Source organism: Xyrauchen texanus, chromosome 49, assembly GCF_025860055.1.
Source record: "Xyrauchen texanus isolate HMW12.3.18 chromosome 49, RBS_HiC_50CHRs, whole genome shotgun sequence".
NCBI classification, from domain to species: domain Eukaryota; kingdom Metazoa; phylum Chordata; class Actinopteri; order Cypriniformes; family Catostomidae; genus Xyrauchen; species Xyrauchen texanus.
In genome coordinates, this window is record NC_068324.1 from 1,085,700 (window position 1) to 1,104,498 (window position 18,799).

Here is an 18,799-nt window from a genome sequence, read left to right on the forward strand (position 1 = left end):
TAAGATGGGCAAGGAGGAGGCGAGGGAAAGGCCAACACGGAGTGACAGAGAGAGAGAGAGAGAACTCGTTCACCGGTTCTCTGATGCGACGTCGCGTGGTCCTCGATCACTCTCTCAGGCGAACGGCAGCCGCTCCTCCCTGGGCAGACCGGAGTTAGACCTCTGACCTCCAGTGGACGGAACATCCCTCCATGTTCCCGGCAACCCTTGGGAACACGCCTCCGCCCCTGGCAGCGGTCCTACCACTCCAGGTGGTCGGGGAGTCGCTTCCCTCCTCCCCTCTGTGAGGAGGAGTTTCTGGGGGACGGCAGGGCACTCCTCCGCCCCTGGCAGAGTCTCCATCGCGCCAGGCGGTCGGTTGAGCCCAGTCCCCAGTCGGCCCATGGACGGCGGTTGTTCCCTGCATCCGGATGGTCGGGCTACTCCATCCCCCGGCGGATGGCAGCGGCGCTCCCCTGGTTGGACGGCATTGTCGAAGACCCTGCGACAGGCATCCCTCCTCCTTCCCGAGTTTCAGCACCAATGGAAAGGGGTTAAGAAGGGCAAGGAGGAGGCGAGAACCGGCTTGACAATATAAATAAAGGTTAATGATAAACTGAACCAAAAACACACAAACATAAACACACACAGGGCAGCTGACTGTAATTCTCCGGCTGATTAGGGACCAGGCGTGTGACGTTCCAGCCCGGCCCCGCCCTCCTCCACTCTACAGTCATGTAAACAACTTAAATGGTTAACAGAGTTAATAAATGTTCAAGATAACGTTTTGGCCTATTACCCCGATTTGTTACTGACTATCCAATGTGTGCAAGTGTGCATGACTGTTTCCTGTTTTCATAGCTTCAGCAGAGGGGAAGAATTACATAATTAATGATCTTCTTTAAGCGTTTTGCTTTGGGTACCACAAAATATGTTACAGTTTTCATAGAAGTTAAAATATCTCTGTATAAAGAACCTGAATCTTGTTTCCTGATTGATCTCAACATAAGATGCACCTGCTGAATATTCATGAGCGCGTCCTGTTGCCTTCACTGGAGCATGTGTCAAAAACACTGCTGAATATTTATGAAATATACAAAACGTACAGGAAGAGGAATTTGAATTCAGCGGATGGAGTGAGTGATTTTCTGAAATGCTTATTCAGTTCAAGGGTGAGTGAAGTTTACAGGATGACCAAACGCAAGCGAGACGTCCCAGAGTCACAGACGGCGGGAAAAAACAATGCAACTAACCATATACCTCTGCATGGTTGTGATAGACTTATCAGCTTTTAAAAGAGAGGACAAAACGCTTCCCATATGTTCAAAAGCTGTGCATCCAATCACACTCTTCCTTATTTTGTGACTTGGTAGAAGCTCGTCAAACAAAACCGATTTGTTTACATTTTTGTGAACCCAGTTGATGATCACTGCTGTAGATCACACAGATGATAATCATGAGATGCTTTAAGCATGAAGATAATGATGTCACAGTTCCCCGAGAAGGTCACTGGAAAGCCATTTAATTAGCACACTCGCTGATCACCTGACGTTCGGTTGCCGTGTGGCCGCACCGCTGGGAAAATGAAAGGTCAACGCATCCATAAATGGAAATGGAGAGATTTTATTCACCATTAGACACGTACAAGCCATATAATAATAATAATAATAATAATAATAATCATCATCATTTAAAATCTAGACAAAAAAGAGAGACGGAAAGCTAATTGTAAAAAGTGCCGTGGAAACACAAATTAGCATCGACTTCGATAACCAGGCAAAAGAGAAAGACGATCAGATTTACGTACGAGCTACATTTTCTACATCCGTTTCTGTGAAAGATCAAAATGAAGGAATGTTTTCTAGAAACATCCAGTGTGGTCATGCCGGCGTGAGCAGTGTGTTCAGTTGTGTTTCGGATGAGTTAATAGTCTTTGTGCAGAAATGGCCTCGATGAGGTCGCGGTTGTCACGTTTCGTATTTGGCATTAATTCCGGAAGGGTCGGGGAGGTCGTGGAAGGGTCGGCCGTGCGAGACTGTACAGGTGCCGTTAGTCCAGAGAGAAGCGACTAAAGACACATGGGATCCACTGAGCAACAGATGTGTCCGATCTGGAGAGGAAAGAGAGAAGGAAAATTACAGCATTCCGAATAGACATTCCGAGAGGAAATGAAAAGCAAACGGAAGACTGATGGAGCCGTTCCTCAATGATCTTGATAGATCTTAAAAAAGAAAGAAAAAGTTTGTTTTGTGTCTGTTTATTTATGTTTGTGTATTTTGTCTGTCTCGTGCATTTGTATGTGTTTATTGTTGTTCAACTGTTTGTCTGTTTTTACTTGTGGCTGTCTGTCTGTCTGTCTGACTGACTGTCTGTCTTTCTGTATGTCTGTCTTTCTTTCTGTCTGTCTGACTGTCTGTCTGTCTGTCTGTCTTTCTGTCTGACTGACTGTCTGTCTGTCTGACTTTCTGTCTGTCTGACTGTCTGTCTTTCTGTCTGTGTCTTTCTGACTGTCTGTCTGACTTTCTGTCTGTCTGACTGTCTGTCTGTCGTTGTGTTTATCTCTTTGAATGTGTGTTTGTTTGTTTGTAAATGCTGTGCACTGACATGCTGAATACTGTGTTTTTGTTTGTAATTTTGTCTGTTGTTGTTTGTCTTTTTGCTTGTTTGTGGGTAGAGTTGCTTGAATTTGTTTGCATGCTTGTGTTTATTTGTCTGGTTGTGTGGTTGTTTATTTGACTGTTTGTTTGTCTATTTGTTTGTGTTTGTATTGTGTGTGTTTTTTGTACAGTTTATTTGTCTCTGTTTGCATTTTGTTTTTCTCTTTGTCTATTTTTATTTGTTTGTCTGCTTGTATTTGGTGATATTTTTGTCTGTACAGTATTTGTTTGTTTGTTGGTCTGTTTATTTGACTTGTTTGTTTGTCTTTGTGTTTGTTTTTACTTGTCTCTTAGTGTGTTTAATTGTTTGTGTTTATCTGTTTGCTTGTATTATTTGGGTGAAGGATTGTTTGTAAGTATTTGTATTTCTGTTTGTGTTTATTTGTATGTCTGTGTTTGCTTGTGTTTGTTTGTTTGTTGCAAGTACTTTGCACTGACACAGCATGTACTGTTTGTTTGTCTGTTTGTTTGCCTTGTTTGTGTGTTTATATTTGTCTCAGTGTGTTTTGTTTGTTTGCTTGTTTTTGACTGTCTGTCTTTGTCTGTTTGCATGTATGTGGTTTAAAGATTGTATTTGTTTATTTTTGTCTATATGTTTATTTGACTGTTTGTATTGTGTGTATTTGTTTGTTTTTGTTTGTCTCACTGTTTGTCTGTTTTATTTTGTCTGTTTATACAGTAATTGTCCATTAGTCTGTTTGTGTTTATTTTGTCTGTTTGTTTATATGCCTGTTTGTTTACTCGTCTCTTTCAGTGTGTTTATTTGTGTCTGTTTGTCTTGTTAGTTTGTATTATTTGGGCGATGGATTGTTTGTATGTATTTGTATGTCTATGTGTTTGTTTGTTTGTTGTAAACACCTTGCATTGACACAGAGTGCACCCTGTGCCGTATTTGATCCACGAGGAGCCGCTGAAGCGTGTGATCCCGTGTTCATCCTCGCAGGTCTTGGTGATGTCATTGCGGACAGAGTGAGCCTGGCACGGGTCCGAAACACAGCGTGGGCAGCACTCGCCCTCGGGCACCAGCGTGAAGTCACAGTCCGCCGGCGGGCATGACAACGGCCAGCAGTCAACCTCACCCTGCTGTAAACGAAAGAGAGAGAATCAGTGCAAATGTGAAATATAATTGGGTTTGGTGAGTAAATAAGGAATGGCAACATGTGCTTAATTTGCAAGAACAACCATCACAGTTTTTATCTGGCAGAGTTGACGTGAGTGAATCAAATCAAAACACTCAACTAAAAAGATGTGACTTAGACATTTCCAAGAATGTTTACCATTAGTGGTTTGAACTTCATGGGACAATATACATGTATAATTAATTAAACATTAGTATTTAGTTTCGCATTAGTTTCTGTTTTGTTTGTCTGGATCGTACCATATATTAAAAAGTCAGATTGTTATGACCTGACCATCAGACCTTTTGGTGACCGCAGTCCATTTTTAAAGTATCCCAAAAACACAACCCCAATTTTTTCTCCCCAATTCTGAACATCCAATTCCCAATGTGCTCTAAGTCCTCGTGGTGGTGTAGTGACTCGCCTCAATCCGGGTGGCGGAGGACGAATCTCAGCTGCCTCCGCGTCTGAGACCATCAATCCGCGCATCTTATCATGTGACTTGTTGAGCGCGTTACCGTGGAGACGTAGCGCGTGTGGAGGCTTCACGCTATTCTCCATGACATCCACACACAACTCACCACACACCCCACCGAGAGCGAGAACCACATTATAGCGACCACGAGGAGGTTACCCCATGTGACTCTACCCTCCCTAGCAACCGGGTTAATAAATAATAAATAATAATAATAAATAAATTGCAGAATAGCTGAAATGCACATCCGGTTTGCGTCAGAGTTCTGTTGGTGTTTATTTAGTAATTAATGACCGTCTGACTGCTCATTATCCCGCTTATTACAATACTACTTGCCAAATAAATGCTCATGAAACATTGATTTGAGTTTAAGTTGTTTTATTAGATTACTTGTGGAGATCGCACAGTGATCCGAGAAGCAGGAAAGATGCTCGCAATACCCGGATGAGCGCTCTGATTCGTGAATGTGCGGTTGTTACTGAGATACATCAGGCCACTAGATGGCGCCATTGAACATAAGAATCGAGTGTTCTAGAGAGCCGTGAAATAAATCTTAATATCCTTTTAGATTCTGGTTAAAACAAATTATTTAAATTCATTTCGATGGGGGCCTGGGTAGCTCAGTGGTAAAGATGCTGGCTACCATCCCTAGAGTCGTGAGTTTGAATTTAGGGCATGCTGAGTGACTCTAGCCAGGTCTCCTAAGCAACCAAATTGGCTCGGTTGCTAGGGAGGGTAGAGTCACATGGGGTAACCAAATTGGCCCAGTTGCTAGGGAGGGTAGAGTCACATGGGGTAACCAAATTGGCCTGGTTGCTAGGGAGGGTAGAGTCACATGGGGTAACCAAATTGGCCCAGTTGCTAGGGAGGGTAGAGTCACATGGGGTAACCAAATTGGCCTGGTTGCTAGGGAGGGTAGAGTCACATGGGGTAACCAAATTGGCCTGGTTGCTAGGGAGGGTGGAGTCACATGGGGTAACCAAACTGGCCTGGTTGCTAGGGAGGGTAGAGTCATGTGGGGTAACCAAATTGGCCCGGTTGCTAGGGAGGGTAGAGTCATGTGGGGTAACCTCCTCGTGGTCGCTATAATGTGGTTCTTGCTCTCGGTGGGGCGTGTGGTGAGTTGTGCGTGGATGCCGCGGAGACTAGCGTGAAGCCTCCACACGCGCTACGTCTCCACGGTAACACGCTCAACAAGTCACGTGATAAGATGTGCAGATTGACGTCTCAAACACGGAGGCAACTGAGATTCATCCTCCACCGCCCGGATTGAGGCGAGTCACTACACCACCATGAGGACTTAGAGTGCATTGGGAGAAAAAGGAAAAAAAAAATATAATAATTTTGACTCGTTCCTTCTTTGAAAAATCTGGGTAACAGTGAGGCACTTTTTGGAATTTTTGTAGGGTTTAAAATGCAGAAATGTGAAGTTTATAATTTTATAAAAGCACATATTAATTCTACTGCTAAAACTCATCCATTATTTGAGCTGTAAAGCTGTTAAAATCAGTTTTAACGAGCATTTGAGGGTTTATGGCCTTATGTCGTCATGGAAACGAAATGGATATAAACATTAGCTAAAGCTTGACACTGATGCGGTTAGTAAGCGATTTTATCACACTAAATCACGTCTTGTGTCGATACTTTTGAAACAGTATTTGAATGTTTACAGATTAAACCCCATTGACTTGCATTGTAAGTGACTCACTGGAACACACATTTGTGCTTTATTAAAGAAAAGGAGGAACGAGTCGAAATTCATCAATATTATGACACAAATGCTGTCGACTGAGATTAACTTGTACTGAACCAAGAATATTAAATTGCTAGACATGTATATTTATTCGCATTAAGAATATGTAATTTCCGTGATATCACACACACCTGAGCTGGGATATCTCGATGTCTCTGTGCGTTCAGCAGCTATCAATAACAGGAAACTGACACTCACAAACCCGCCGCATTTGTGCTACAGGCGCAGCAGATCCTTAAATGCAGGTCATGTATTTTAGTCAGCGCTGGAGATCTGTGGCTAAACAGAGATTTGGCTCAGCGGCCTCATTTAATTTCAGCGGGGTTAGCGCTATCGCCACGGTAACACACAGGAAGTGCCCTGAAAGGCATGGGAGTCTTTTTGAAGTCGAACCCTGATTATCCGTGCACCTGAGACGGGCTGTTTGGATGGGTTATGGTCAGGTTGGTTATCATTGCGAGACGGGTATAATGTGCCCGAAACACAGATTTCGTCTGGAATACTGCATACTGTACAGTATATACTGTGTACCTGCATGCTGTTCTGCAAAATGCCCAAATTTGCTGCGGTTGAGGTACGGGTAGGTTTAGGGTTGTGTTAGGGTTAGGGGTAAAGTAACAGCTACAAATGTAATTAAATGCAATTACATGCATGTACATAATAAGTACATTGTAGTTAAGGACGCCTCATTTGAAGTCTCTCACTCACACACTCACACACACACACACACACACACACAAACACACACTCTCACGTTCACACACACAAACACTCACACACTCTCACATACACACACACACACACACACTCTCACACACTCTCTCTCTCTCTCTCTCTCTCACACACACACACACACACACACACACACACACACACAGAAGTGTTTCCATGTTTTATGGGGACTTTCCATAGACATAATGGTTTTTATACTGTACAAACTTTATATTCTATCCCCTAAACCTAACCCTACCCCTAAACCTAACCCTCACAGAAAACTTTCTGCATTTTTACATTTTCAATAAAACATTGTTTAGTACGATTTTTAAGCGATTTGAATTATGGGGACACTAGAAATGTCCTCATAAATCACATTTATAGCATAATAACCTTGTAATTACTAATTTGTAACTTACAAAATTGTCCTCGTAAATCACAAAAACACGCACACTCTCTCACACACACACTCTCACACGCACACACACTCTCACACACACACACACACACACACAAACACACTCACACAGAAACACACTCTCTCACATTCACACACACACAAACACTCACATACACACAAACACACTCACATTCACACACACACACACAAACACACACTGTCACATTCACACACACACAAACACACTTACATACACACTCACACAGAAATACACACTCTCACATTCACACACACACAAACACACTCACATACACACAAACACACTTACATACACACTCACACACAAACAAACTCACACACACATACGCTGTTTTCACATGTATGCAGTATTAGCGTCTCCCAGCCGGCTGATCTGGTGAACAGAAGTGCTCTGGATGTGCAGATATGTACAGACTAAAGCTGTAGAACAAGGCGGCACACCGCACGCTCCACAAACCTCAGCCATAATTTGAGAAAAAGCGATCCGGGCAGAGGGAATGTTCCACAGACTCGTCCTCATGAATGCAGAGATGGCAGAAGCATGTGATGAGCATATGGATGTGGACATGTTCAAATGGTTTGTACACTCGGCAGGATGCATTTAAGATCTGCAGGGATTCATATCAGAAGCGCCGAATATCTGAGGGGGTTTGTTATAGTCGTTTGATCCACATTTTTCTAATGGTTGTGTTAGAGGTTTTTAGGTGAATTTAAAGGAAGTTGTAGCATAAAAATAACATTGTCATTATTTACTCACCCTTATGTTGTTCCAAACCCACCTGACTTTCTTCTGTAGAACACAACATGAGATGTTAGGCAGAATGTTAGTCTCAGTCACCATTCACTTTCATGGCATATTTTTCCATACATTGAAAGTGAATGGTGACTGAGACTAACATTCTGCCTAACATCTCATGTTGTGTTCTACAGAAGAAAGAAAGTCAGGTGGGTTTGGAACAACATGAGTATGAGTAAGGGATGTCGCAATTCATTGAATTGATTAAAAATATAAACTGTACCCTATTAATGCAGTAGGGTTTTTTATTTTTACAAGACTTCACTAATAAACTGGAATATATACATTCCTTACGCACGACACACGTCCCGGGCGTAATAAACATGTTTTACTTATGGAGAATCAGGAGTGGGAGAGATGTAGAAAAGTGTCATTCATTTAGTTAAGCATTAAAACGTAACTCAAATAAATGTAATTGTAAATATATATATTCAGTATATATGCATCTGTGTGGAAAGGCCTGAAAAGCATCACCAAGTACAAGTCACCTCCCCTCATCTGTAGAGAATCAACTGATGAACTGAATGTGTTTCACTGCAGGTTTGAGTAGCCCAGTCCCACACCCCTCCCCTTTCTGATTTTCCTGCGACCCCCCTCCTGCTACTCAATCTGCACTTATGATCCAAGAAGAGGTGCGCTCTGTTTTAAAGACAGCGGTGATGAAGCATTATTCCCATCAGATGTGCTTCATTCACCGCTGACGAATCTCAGTTGCCTCCGCGTCTGAGACCGTCAATCCACGCATCTTGTCACGTGACTTGTTGAGCACGTTACCGTGGAGACGTAGCGTGTGTGGAGGCTTCACGCTATTCTCTGCGGCATGCACGCACAACTCACCACACGCCCCACCGAGAGCGAGAACCACATTTTAGCAACCACGAGGAGGTTACCCCATGTGACTCTACCCTCCTTAGCAACCAGGCTAATTTGGTTACCCCATGTGACTCTACCCTCCCTAGCAACCAGGCCAATTTGGTTACCCCATGTGACTCTACCCTCCCTAGCAACCGGGCCAAACTGGTTACCCCATGTGACTCTACCCTCCCTAGCAACCGGGCCAATTTGGTTACCCCATGTGACTCTACCCTCCCTAGCAACCGGGCCAATTTAGTTACCCCATGTGACTCTACCCTCCCTAGTAACCGAGCCAATTTGGTTTACCCCATGTGACTCTACCCTCCCTAGCAACCGGGCCAATTTGGTTACCCCATGTGACTCTACCCTCCCTAGCAACCGGGCCAATTTGTTTACCCCATGTGACTCTACCCTCCCTAGCAACCGGGCCAATTTGGTTACCCCATGTAACTTTACCCTCCCTAGCAACCGGGCAAATTTGGTTACCCCATGTGACTCTACCCTCCCTAGCAACCGGGCCAATTTAGTTAACCCATGTGACTCTACCCTCCCTAGCAACCGAGCCAATTTGGTTTACCCCATGTGACTCTACCCTCCCTAGCAACCGGGCCAATTTGGTTACCCCATGTGACTCTACCCTCCCTAGCAACCGGGCCAATTTGGTTACCTCATGTGACTCTACCCTCCCTAGCAACCGGGCCAATTTGGTTACCCCATGTGACTCTAGCCTCCCTAGCAACCGGGCCAATTTAGTTACCCCATGTGACTCTACCCTCCCTAGCAACCGGGCCAATTTGGTTACCCCATGTGACTCTACTCTCCCTAGCAACTGAGCTAATTTGGTTTACCCCATGTGACTCTACCCTCCCTAGCAGCCAGGCCAATTTGGTTACCCCGTGTGACTCTACCCTCCCTAGCAACCGGGCCAATTTGGTTACCCCATGTGACTCTACCCTCCCTAGCAACCGGGCCAATTTGGTTACCCCATGTGACTCTACCCTCCCTAGCAGCCAGGCCAATTTGGTTACCCCATGTGACTCTACCCTCCCTAGCAACCAGGCCAATTTGGTTACCCCATGTGACTCTACCCTCCCTAGCAACCGAGCCAATTTGGTTTACCCCATGTGACTCTACCCTCCCTAGCAACCGGGCCAATTTGGTTACCCCATGTGACTCTACCCTCCCTAGCAACCGGGCCAATTTGGTTACCCCATGTGACTCTACTCTCCCTAGCAACCGGGCCAATTTGGTTACCCCATGTGACTCTACCCTCCCTAGCAACCGGGCCAATTTGGTTACCCCATGTGACTCTACCCTCCCTAGCAACCGGGCCAATTTGGTTACCCCATGTGACTCTACCCTCCCTAGCAACCGGGCCAATTTGGTTACCCCATGTGACTCTACCCTCCCTAGCAACCGAGCCAATTTGGTTTACCCCATGTGACTCTACCCTCCCTAGCAACCGGGCCAATTTGATTACCCCATGTGACTCTACCCTCCCTAGCAGCCAGGCCAATTTGGTTACCCCATGTGACTCTACCCTCCCTAGCAACCAGGCCAATTTGGTTACCCCATGTGACTCTACCCTCCCTAGCAACCGAGCCAATTTGGTTTACCCCATGTGACTCTACCCTCCCTAGCAACCGGGCCAATTTGGTTACCCCATGTGACTCTACCCTCCCTAGCAACCGGGCCAATTTGGTTACCCCATGTGACTCTACTCTCCCTAGCAACCGGCCAATTTGGTTACCCCATGTGACTCTACCCTCCCTAGCAACCGGGCCAATTTGGTTACCCCATGTGACTCTACCCTCCCTAGCAACCGGGCCAATTTGGTTACCCCATGTGACTCTACCCTCCCTAGCAACCGGGCCAATTTGGTTACCCCATGTGACTCTACCCTCCCTAGCAACCGGGCCAATTTGGTTTACCCCATGTGACTCTACCCTCCCTAGCAACCGGGCCAATTTGGTTACCCCATGTGACTCTACCCTCCCTAGCAACCGGGCCAATTTGGTTACCCCATGGGACTCTACTCTCCCTAGCAACCAAGCTAATTTGGTTTACCCCATGTGACTCTACCCTCCCTAGCAACCAGGCCAATTTGGTTACCCCATGTGACTCTACTCTCCCTAGCAACCGAGCTAATTTGGTTTACCCCATGTGACTCTACCCTCCCTAGCAACCAGGCCAATTTGGTTACCCCATGTGACTCTACCCTCCCTAGCAACTAGGCCAATTTGGCATCAGATGTGCTTCATTCACCGTTGAATTAAATGCGGCTCATTAATTATGCACCTCTTCTTGCTCTCCTGCCCAACTCCCATTGTGAGCGTGGCTGAAGTGCGGCCCTAAGCGGTGGGGCGGATCATTCCGCCACTCTATATATATATATATATAGTATATAGAAATTATAATAATTCAAAATAGCATTAAAACTTTACAAAATAAAGCCATAAATGTATATTACTGTTCATGAAACTATATTTTGCATTTTTATTGTAAAACTAAATACACGTTCTTGTTTTTATTTTATTTTTTTTATTCAAATAAAAAAGTTGGAAACATGTACTAACTTGCTCCCTGTCTGGAAGGACTTTCCATTTCTGCTGACATCATCCATTCCTGTTATTCTTCAACCAGCTGTCATATAGAGACACTGAAGGACTGACCCCATCCGATCAATTCACCAATCAAATACGTCACATTACAACCAAATTGGTTGTTTTAGTGTTGAAAAGGTCAAAAGATCTAAATTCAAGTGTCTTTACGTCTTACCAGACACTGGCAGCGCTGGCAGTTCTCGATCCAGGTGTCTCCGCTGGAGTAGGTGAGCAGTCCGTTCTGATGTAAACATTGAGACGTGAGTCTCGGGTCACACTCCGGACAGCAGAACAGGTCAAGGGTCGGGTTGTCACAGTCACACACCATCCGTCTGCACATGACCCGACCCGACTGCAGGGCAAAAACACACGTTTACTGATTGGAAATACGAGTTTATTCACATGCACTTTTTATAAATATTCTTCAAAACACCTTTTATGCTCCAGAAAGTAAGCTAAATGGGTTTGGAACAACATGAGGGTAAGTAAATGATGACAGACTTTTCCTCGTTGGGTGAACTGTTCCTTTAAGAAACCAAACTGAACAAACAAAAACACCTTGATGACTTTGTGACACTGAACCAATAAAGGCCTTCACGTCGTGTTTACCTCTAATTTTGATTGACAGCTCTCCCTCTTCCACATCATTTAAACTCTCTTGGCTGATTAAGACTCATTCGCCAGCTCTGTCTCTCACCATGAGTGGAGCAATTGGTAGATTGATTATTTGATATCTCAAAGCCCATCTTGCTCATCACATCTTCCAGAACAAAACATTTCAATTAAAGACACAATTATCGACCGTGACCAGTGAAACTGATGGAGGTCAATCGCTTTAATGAAAATGTGACGATTCAAGCAGGTGGCGGAGGACGAATCTCAGTTGCCTCCGCTTCTGAGACCGTCAATCTGCGAATCTTATCACGTGACTTGTTGAGCGCATTACCGTGGAGACGTAGCGCGTGTGGAGGCTTCACGCTATTCTCCGCGACATCCACACACAACTCACCACACGCCCCACTGAGAGCATAGCAACCACGAGGAGGTTACCCCATGTGACTCTACCCTCCCTAGCAACCAGGTCAATTTGGTTACCCCATGTGACTCTACCCTCCCTAGCAACCGGTCCAATTTGGTTACCCCATGTGACTCTACCCTCCCTAGCAGCCGGGCCAATTTGGTTACCCCATGTGACTCTACCCTCCCTAGCAACCGGGACAATTTGGTTACCCCATGTGACTCTACCCTCCCTAGCAACTGGCCAATTTGGTTACCCCATGTGACTATACCCTCCCTAGAAACCGGGCCAATTTGGTTACCCCATGTGACTCTACCCTCCCTAGCAGCCGGGTCAATTTGGTTACCCCATGTGACTCTACCCTCCCTAGCAACCAGGCCAATTTGGTTACCCCATGTGACTCTACCCTCCCTAGCAGCCGGGTCAATTTGGTTACCCCATGTGACTATACCCTCCCTAGCAACCGGGCCAATTTGGTTACCCCATGTGACTCTACCCTCCCTAGCAACCAGGCCAATTTGGTTACTCCATGTGACTCTACCCTCCCTAGCAACCAGGCCAATTTGGTTACTCCATGTGACTCTACCCTCCCTAGCAACCAGGCCAATTTGGTTACCCCATGTGACTCTACCCTCCCTAGCAGCCAGGTCAATTTGGTTACTCCATGTGACTCTACCCTCCCTAGCAACCAGGCCAATTTGGTTACCCCATGTGACTCTACCCTCCCTAGCAACCGGACCAATTTGGTTACCCCATGTGACTCTACCCTCCGTAGCAACCGGGCCAATTTGGTTGCTAAGGAGATCTTTTTATTTATATAGCACCTTTATCTAAGCTTCACTTGTTCAACATGTATTGAGCCCATAACATTCACTGAAGCGTGTTATATCGGTCATGCAACTGTCCTTCATATCTCAGGATACAGCAGTGAAACACAATCCTCACATGACTTCACATCAAACACACTCACACATCAAACACGACTGCTGTTTCTACCCATAATGCATCACTCTCACTGACCTGACACGAGCAGACGGAGCATCGGTCACTGTCCAGCACCCAGATCTGTCCATTGTGCTTCACTTTGTTGTCATGGACACAGTCACCGGTGCAGTTGTGTCCGTGCGGACAGCGACAGTCGTATCCACCGTCGATGTTGAAACACACCGTGTCGTTGGCGCAGGTGCTGCGACCCGTGCGACACTCGTCGATGTCTAGAGGAAGTCAAAAACCAGTTCAGACAGTTTGTGGGTGTCGTTTATTAATAATTGCATACAAGTGTTTTTATTTACAGTTCAAAAAATACAAATAAAATGACATACCCTGTCTTGCTTTTGTTTGTTATTGAGTATTGCCCAAATAAGGCGATTTGACACATATTTATGTATATTCCACAAAACACAAAAATGAACTGAAGTAACGCAAAATATCCAGTGTGCACGTTTACACACCATTCATGTGACTGGTCAATAAATTATGCATTTTGTAATGGAAAACTTTGGTTATTTAATTTATTTTTTGTCTTGTGAAATATATTTAAAGGGACAGTTCACACAAAATATGATCCCAGAATTTGAACCTCAAAACCACATCCTTAAAGTAATCCATAAGACTCCAGTGGTTTAATCCATGTCTTCAGAAGTCATATGATACGTGTGGGTGAGAATCAGATCAATATTTAAGTCTGTTTTTTACTGTAAATTTTTCTCCCTGCCCAGTCAGTGGACATATGAATCGAAGAATACGAATCACCAAAAACAAAAGAAAAAGAATGCAAAAGTGAAAGTGTAGATTTATTGATTTGTTTCTCACGCACTCCTATCGTATCACTTCAGAAGACATGGATTGATCCACTGGAGTCGTATGGATTACTGTTTTGCTGCCTTTATGTGCTTTTTAAAGCTTAAACGTTTCAGTCTCCATTCACTTTAATTGTATGGACCTTCAGAGCTGAGATATTCTTCTAAAAATCTTCATTTGTGTTCTGCAGAAGAAAGAAAGTCACACATTTGGGATGACATGTGGGCGAGTAAATGATGAGAGAATTTTCATTTTTGGGTGTACTGTCCCTTTAAATCTCTGTAATCTGCTATGCAGCTTTTTCAGGGCAGTACTAAATAAACAACAAAAGACAATTTTATGATCTTTTAAATGTGAGACATCTTACAGGTAGGGTCACATAGTCATTCAGTTTCTAATAATAATAATAATGGCAATAATAGTCATGGGAAATAAAAAAAAATTTTCTAAGGGCATATGAAGTTGTTGGCTTCATTTCATTTGACATTTTATTCTAAATTTAAAATAAACCAAAGAATAAAAGTATTCCTGAATACTGAATACTTTTGACCACAGGTTTTATTAACTTACTACACGCAGAATGAAAGCGAGTGTGCGGCTGTACCTTTACATGACTCTCCGTTGGCGGTGAACACCTCGTTGTCATGGTAACCGTCACGACACTCGCAGTGATACCACCCAGGTAAGTTCACACAGGTAGCGTGAGTGTCACACTGCACCAAACCCTCTGAGCACTCGTCGATATCTAAACACACACACACTGAATCAGTCACTCATGAGGCTCTGTTTAAATTAGCATGCTGACTTAGAAATGAGCTACCTATGTAGGCTGTAGACAGCAAGACAGCTCACTAGAATCTGCTGTGTTTAATATGATCGATTAATAATGTCACTGTGGGCCGAGCAGTGTCTGGGCAGAGCAAGGCCAATAAGACGTGTTGTGAATGAGGTCTCGCGTTCCAGTGAGGGGCGGCGGGAGTGTTTAGGGAGAAGAGACAGCAGCTGACGGGGAGAGAGCGAGACACACTGAGCTCTGTGTGTGTGTTCGGCGTGTCCGCGGGGAAGCAGCACGTGAAGTCATTTTATGGTATGTTTAAGAAAGAAATGTCTACGTGTTTGTCAAGCCAGTCCTAGCTTCCTCATTTCCCATGCATTCCTTGAATCGTTACACTGGTGCAAAAACACAGGAAGCAGGAAGGATACACTGTCATGGAGTCCTCACCGCTGCCATCCGCCTGGAAACGGAGGAGCCACTGCCATCTCCTAAGAGAAGGAGCCGTCCACCAGGGGACGGAGGAACTGCTGCGGTCCGCCAGGGGACGGGGAGCCGCTGCTGTCTGCCAATAGTGGGAGGAACCGCTGCCGTCCATCAGGGGACGGAGGAGTCGCTGCTGTCTGTCAATAGTGCGAGGAATGCTGCCTTCCACCTGGGAACGGAGGAGTCGCTGCTGTCTGCCAATAGTGGGAGGAACCACTGCCTTCCGCCAGGGGACGGGGGAGCCGTAGCCATCCACCAGGGGACGGAGGAACCGCTGCTGTCCGCCAGGAGCGGGAGGAACGCTGCCTTCCACCAGGGGACGGAGGAGTCTTTGCTGTCTGCCAATAGTGGGAGGAACCGCTGCCGTCCATCAGGAGACGGAGGAGTCGCTGCTGTCTGCCAATAGTGGGAAGAACCGCTGCCGTCCATCAGGGGATGGAGGAGTCGCTGCTGTCTGCCAATAGTGGGAAGAACCGCTGCCATCCATCAGGGGACGGGGGAGCCATAGCCATCCACCAGGGGACGAAGGAACCGCTGCTGTCCGCCAGGAGCGGGAGGAACGCTGCCTTCCACCAGGGGATGGAGGAGTCGCTGCTGTCTGCCAATAGTGGGAGGAACCGCTGCCTTCCGCCAGGGGATGGGGGAGCCGTAGCCATCCACCAGGGGACGGAGGATCCATAGCTGTCCGCCAGGGGACAAACGAGCCGAAGCCGTCAGCCTGGGGACAGAGGAACCGTTGCTGACTGCCAGGAAGCGGAGGAGCTGTTGCCATCCGCGAGGGGAAGGTGGACTCACTGCCGTCCGCCGGGGAGACGGAGGAGTGGCTGAGGTCCAGTCAAAAGTGTGTCTGGGGCCGGTGAGCCCATCTCTCTCTTCTCTCTCTGCTTTCTTCTCTCCCTCTCTATCCCCCCACCCCCCATCGTCCTGTACCCACTCCCAGGCACATGCGGGACGGTTATGGCGACCATCCTGATCCGGGGGCGGGAGAGTAGGTCACAGCCTGGAGAATTTCTCGGCCTGAGTTTGGCAATGGGGGTATGTGGTGAGCAGGGCTGTGCTGAGAGGCATCTGGGCAGAGCGAGACCGGGAAGATAAGTGGTGAATGAGTTCCACCTGTGTGCCACACTGGTCTCACGTTCCAGTGAGGGGCGGCGGGAGTGTTTAAGGAAAGGAGACTGTGGCAGATGGGGAGAGAGAAAGACACATGGAGCTGTGTGTGTGTGTGTGCTCACCGTGTATCCAGCATGTGAAGTTGTTTCATGATATGTTTAAGAAATAAATGTCTATGTGTTTATCAGTCTTAGCTTCCTCCTTTCCCATGCATTCCTTGAATCATTACAGACAAAATGCAAACAATCTAAATGGTCCTAAAAACAGGCATCGTCCACACAAATGACCAAACAATCACCAGCGTCTGAATCTAATCCCATTTTCAAACAAATTGCTTTTGCAGTTCAGACATAATGACTCAAATGATATTAAATTTCATCTGCAGTATGTGGAGAACACATTAAAGCCATTATTACTCAGATCTTCTCAGTGATTAAACGTGTGTACTGATTCTCATTTCAGATCATTATTAAAATCATTATTTATCATTTTTAAAGATTATATTGGCATGGAATGAAACCCAACTCTGGTCACACATTTCAAGGCTTATTTACTGTAAGTGTTGGCGACACAAGAGTTTGCAGTTGGCAGAACAGACTGCCATTGAAACTGAAAAGCTGTCTGGATGCTGTCTGAAAGAACATAAATAAAAAAGCTACTGAAGCAGATTTGGGGAGGTGGTTGTGTTCTTCATGCTATTTATAACAGAAGAGATGTCGGGTTGCTAAATATACACTGCACTTGTGTGCTGCTGTCTGTAATGATGTCATTTAAAGTCTTGAGGAAATGGGAATAGAATTGAGTAAAGAATCTTTTCACAAAACAGCGGGACTGATTGCACCAAGTCTAGGCGCAAGTGGGTTCGGTGAAATTGCATGCACAATGCGCTAATGGCAAACGCAGGAACTGAGTTTAGACTTTGCGCAGAGTTAAGACATGCTTTTGAGATGCCTTGCAATGACGTATGGGACCTCAGAAAGTCCACACAGTTTGCGCACATACACCCACAGATGGTTCAAACTCTCCCACACGCCCAGGGTGTGCTGAGTGACTCCAAGCAGGTCTCCTAAGCAACCAAATTGGGCCGGTTGCTAGGGAGGGTAGAGTCACATGGGGTAACCTCCTCGTGGTGGTGATTAGTGGTTCTCTCAATGGGGCGTGTGGTGAGTTGTGTGTGGATCGTGGAGAGTAGCATGAGCCTCCACATGCTGTGAGTCTCCGCGGTGTCATGCACAACGAGTCACGTGATAAGATGCGCAAATTGACGGTCTCAGAAGCGGAGGCAACTGAGATTCGTCCTCCATCACCCGGATTGAGGCGAGTAACCGTGCCACCACGAGGACCTACTAAGTAGTGGGAATTGGGCGTTCCATATTGGGAGAAAAGGGGATTAAATAAAAAGAAAAGAATGCCAGATTAGGTGATTGTTTTATGTCTTAACGCAAAAGTGTGACCAATAGCAAATGGAGGGAGTTTGAAAAAACAGCTATTTGTGTAGAAGTCAAATTTAACCACTCAAGGCAATTACATTTTTTTAGATTCAAGCCTACTTTCATGAAAATGATGTGATTATGCCGACATTTTTGCAAACTGATATTGCGCAGTGCATGACGCGTATCACAGCAGTTCTGAGGTGAAATGTCCACTTTGTGGCGCTAAAAGTGAGTTATATGTTCCCCCAAACAAACGTTCACCGTGTGGCGCTAAAAGCGAGTTATATGTTCACCCAAACAAACGTCCACCGTGTGGCGCTAAAAGCGAGTTATATGTTCCCCCAAACAAACATCCACCGTGTGGCACTATAAGCGAGTTATATGTTCCCCCAAACAAATGTCCACTGTGTGGCGCTAAAAGCGAGTTATATGTTCCCCCATACAAACGTCCACCGTGTGGCACTATAAGCGAGTTATATGTTCCCCCAAACAAACGTCCACTGTGTGGCGCTAAAGGAGAGTTATATGTTCCCCCAAACAAACGTCCACCGTGTGGCACTATAAGCGAGTTATATGTTCCCCCAAACAAATGTCCACTGTGTGGCGCTAAAAGCGAGTTATATGTTCCCCCATACAAACGTCCACTGTGTGGCGCTAAAAGCGAGTTATATGTTCCCCCATACAAACGTCCACTGTGTGGCGCTAAAAGCGAATTATATGTTCTCCCAAACAAATGTCCACTGTGAGGCGCTAAAAGCGAGTTATATGTTCCCCCAAACAAACGTACACCG

The 18,799-nt window shown here is 45.6% G+C and overlaps 1 protein-coding gene across 1 annotated transcript in view; it reads right to left on the bottom strand.

Moving 5' to 3' along the window:
* Nucleotides 1-1,592: 1,592 nt before the first annotated feature.
* LOC127640129 (protein kinase C-binding protein NELL2) overlaps nt 1,593-18,799 on the bottom strand; it is a 98,254-nt gene continuing 81,047 nt past the window's right edge. Inside the window, exons 16-20 of the mRNA XM_052122537.1 lie at nt 14,812-14,952; nt 13,428-13,621; nt 11,565-11,741; nt 3,495-3,719; nt 1,593-2,089 (exon numbers count right to left, since the gene is read on the bottom strand). Coding sequence (XP_051978497.1) covers nt 2,048-2,089; nt 3,495-3,719; nt 11,565-11,741; nt 13,428-13,621; nt 14,812-14,952 — 779 coding nt within the window. The 3' untranslated portion in view covers nt 1,593-2,047. The remainder of the gene's footprint in view (nt 2,090-3,494; nt 3,720-11,564; nt 11,742-13,427; nt 13,622-14,811; nt 14,953-18,799) is intronic.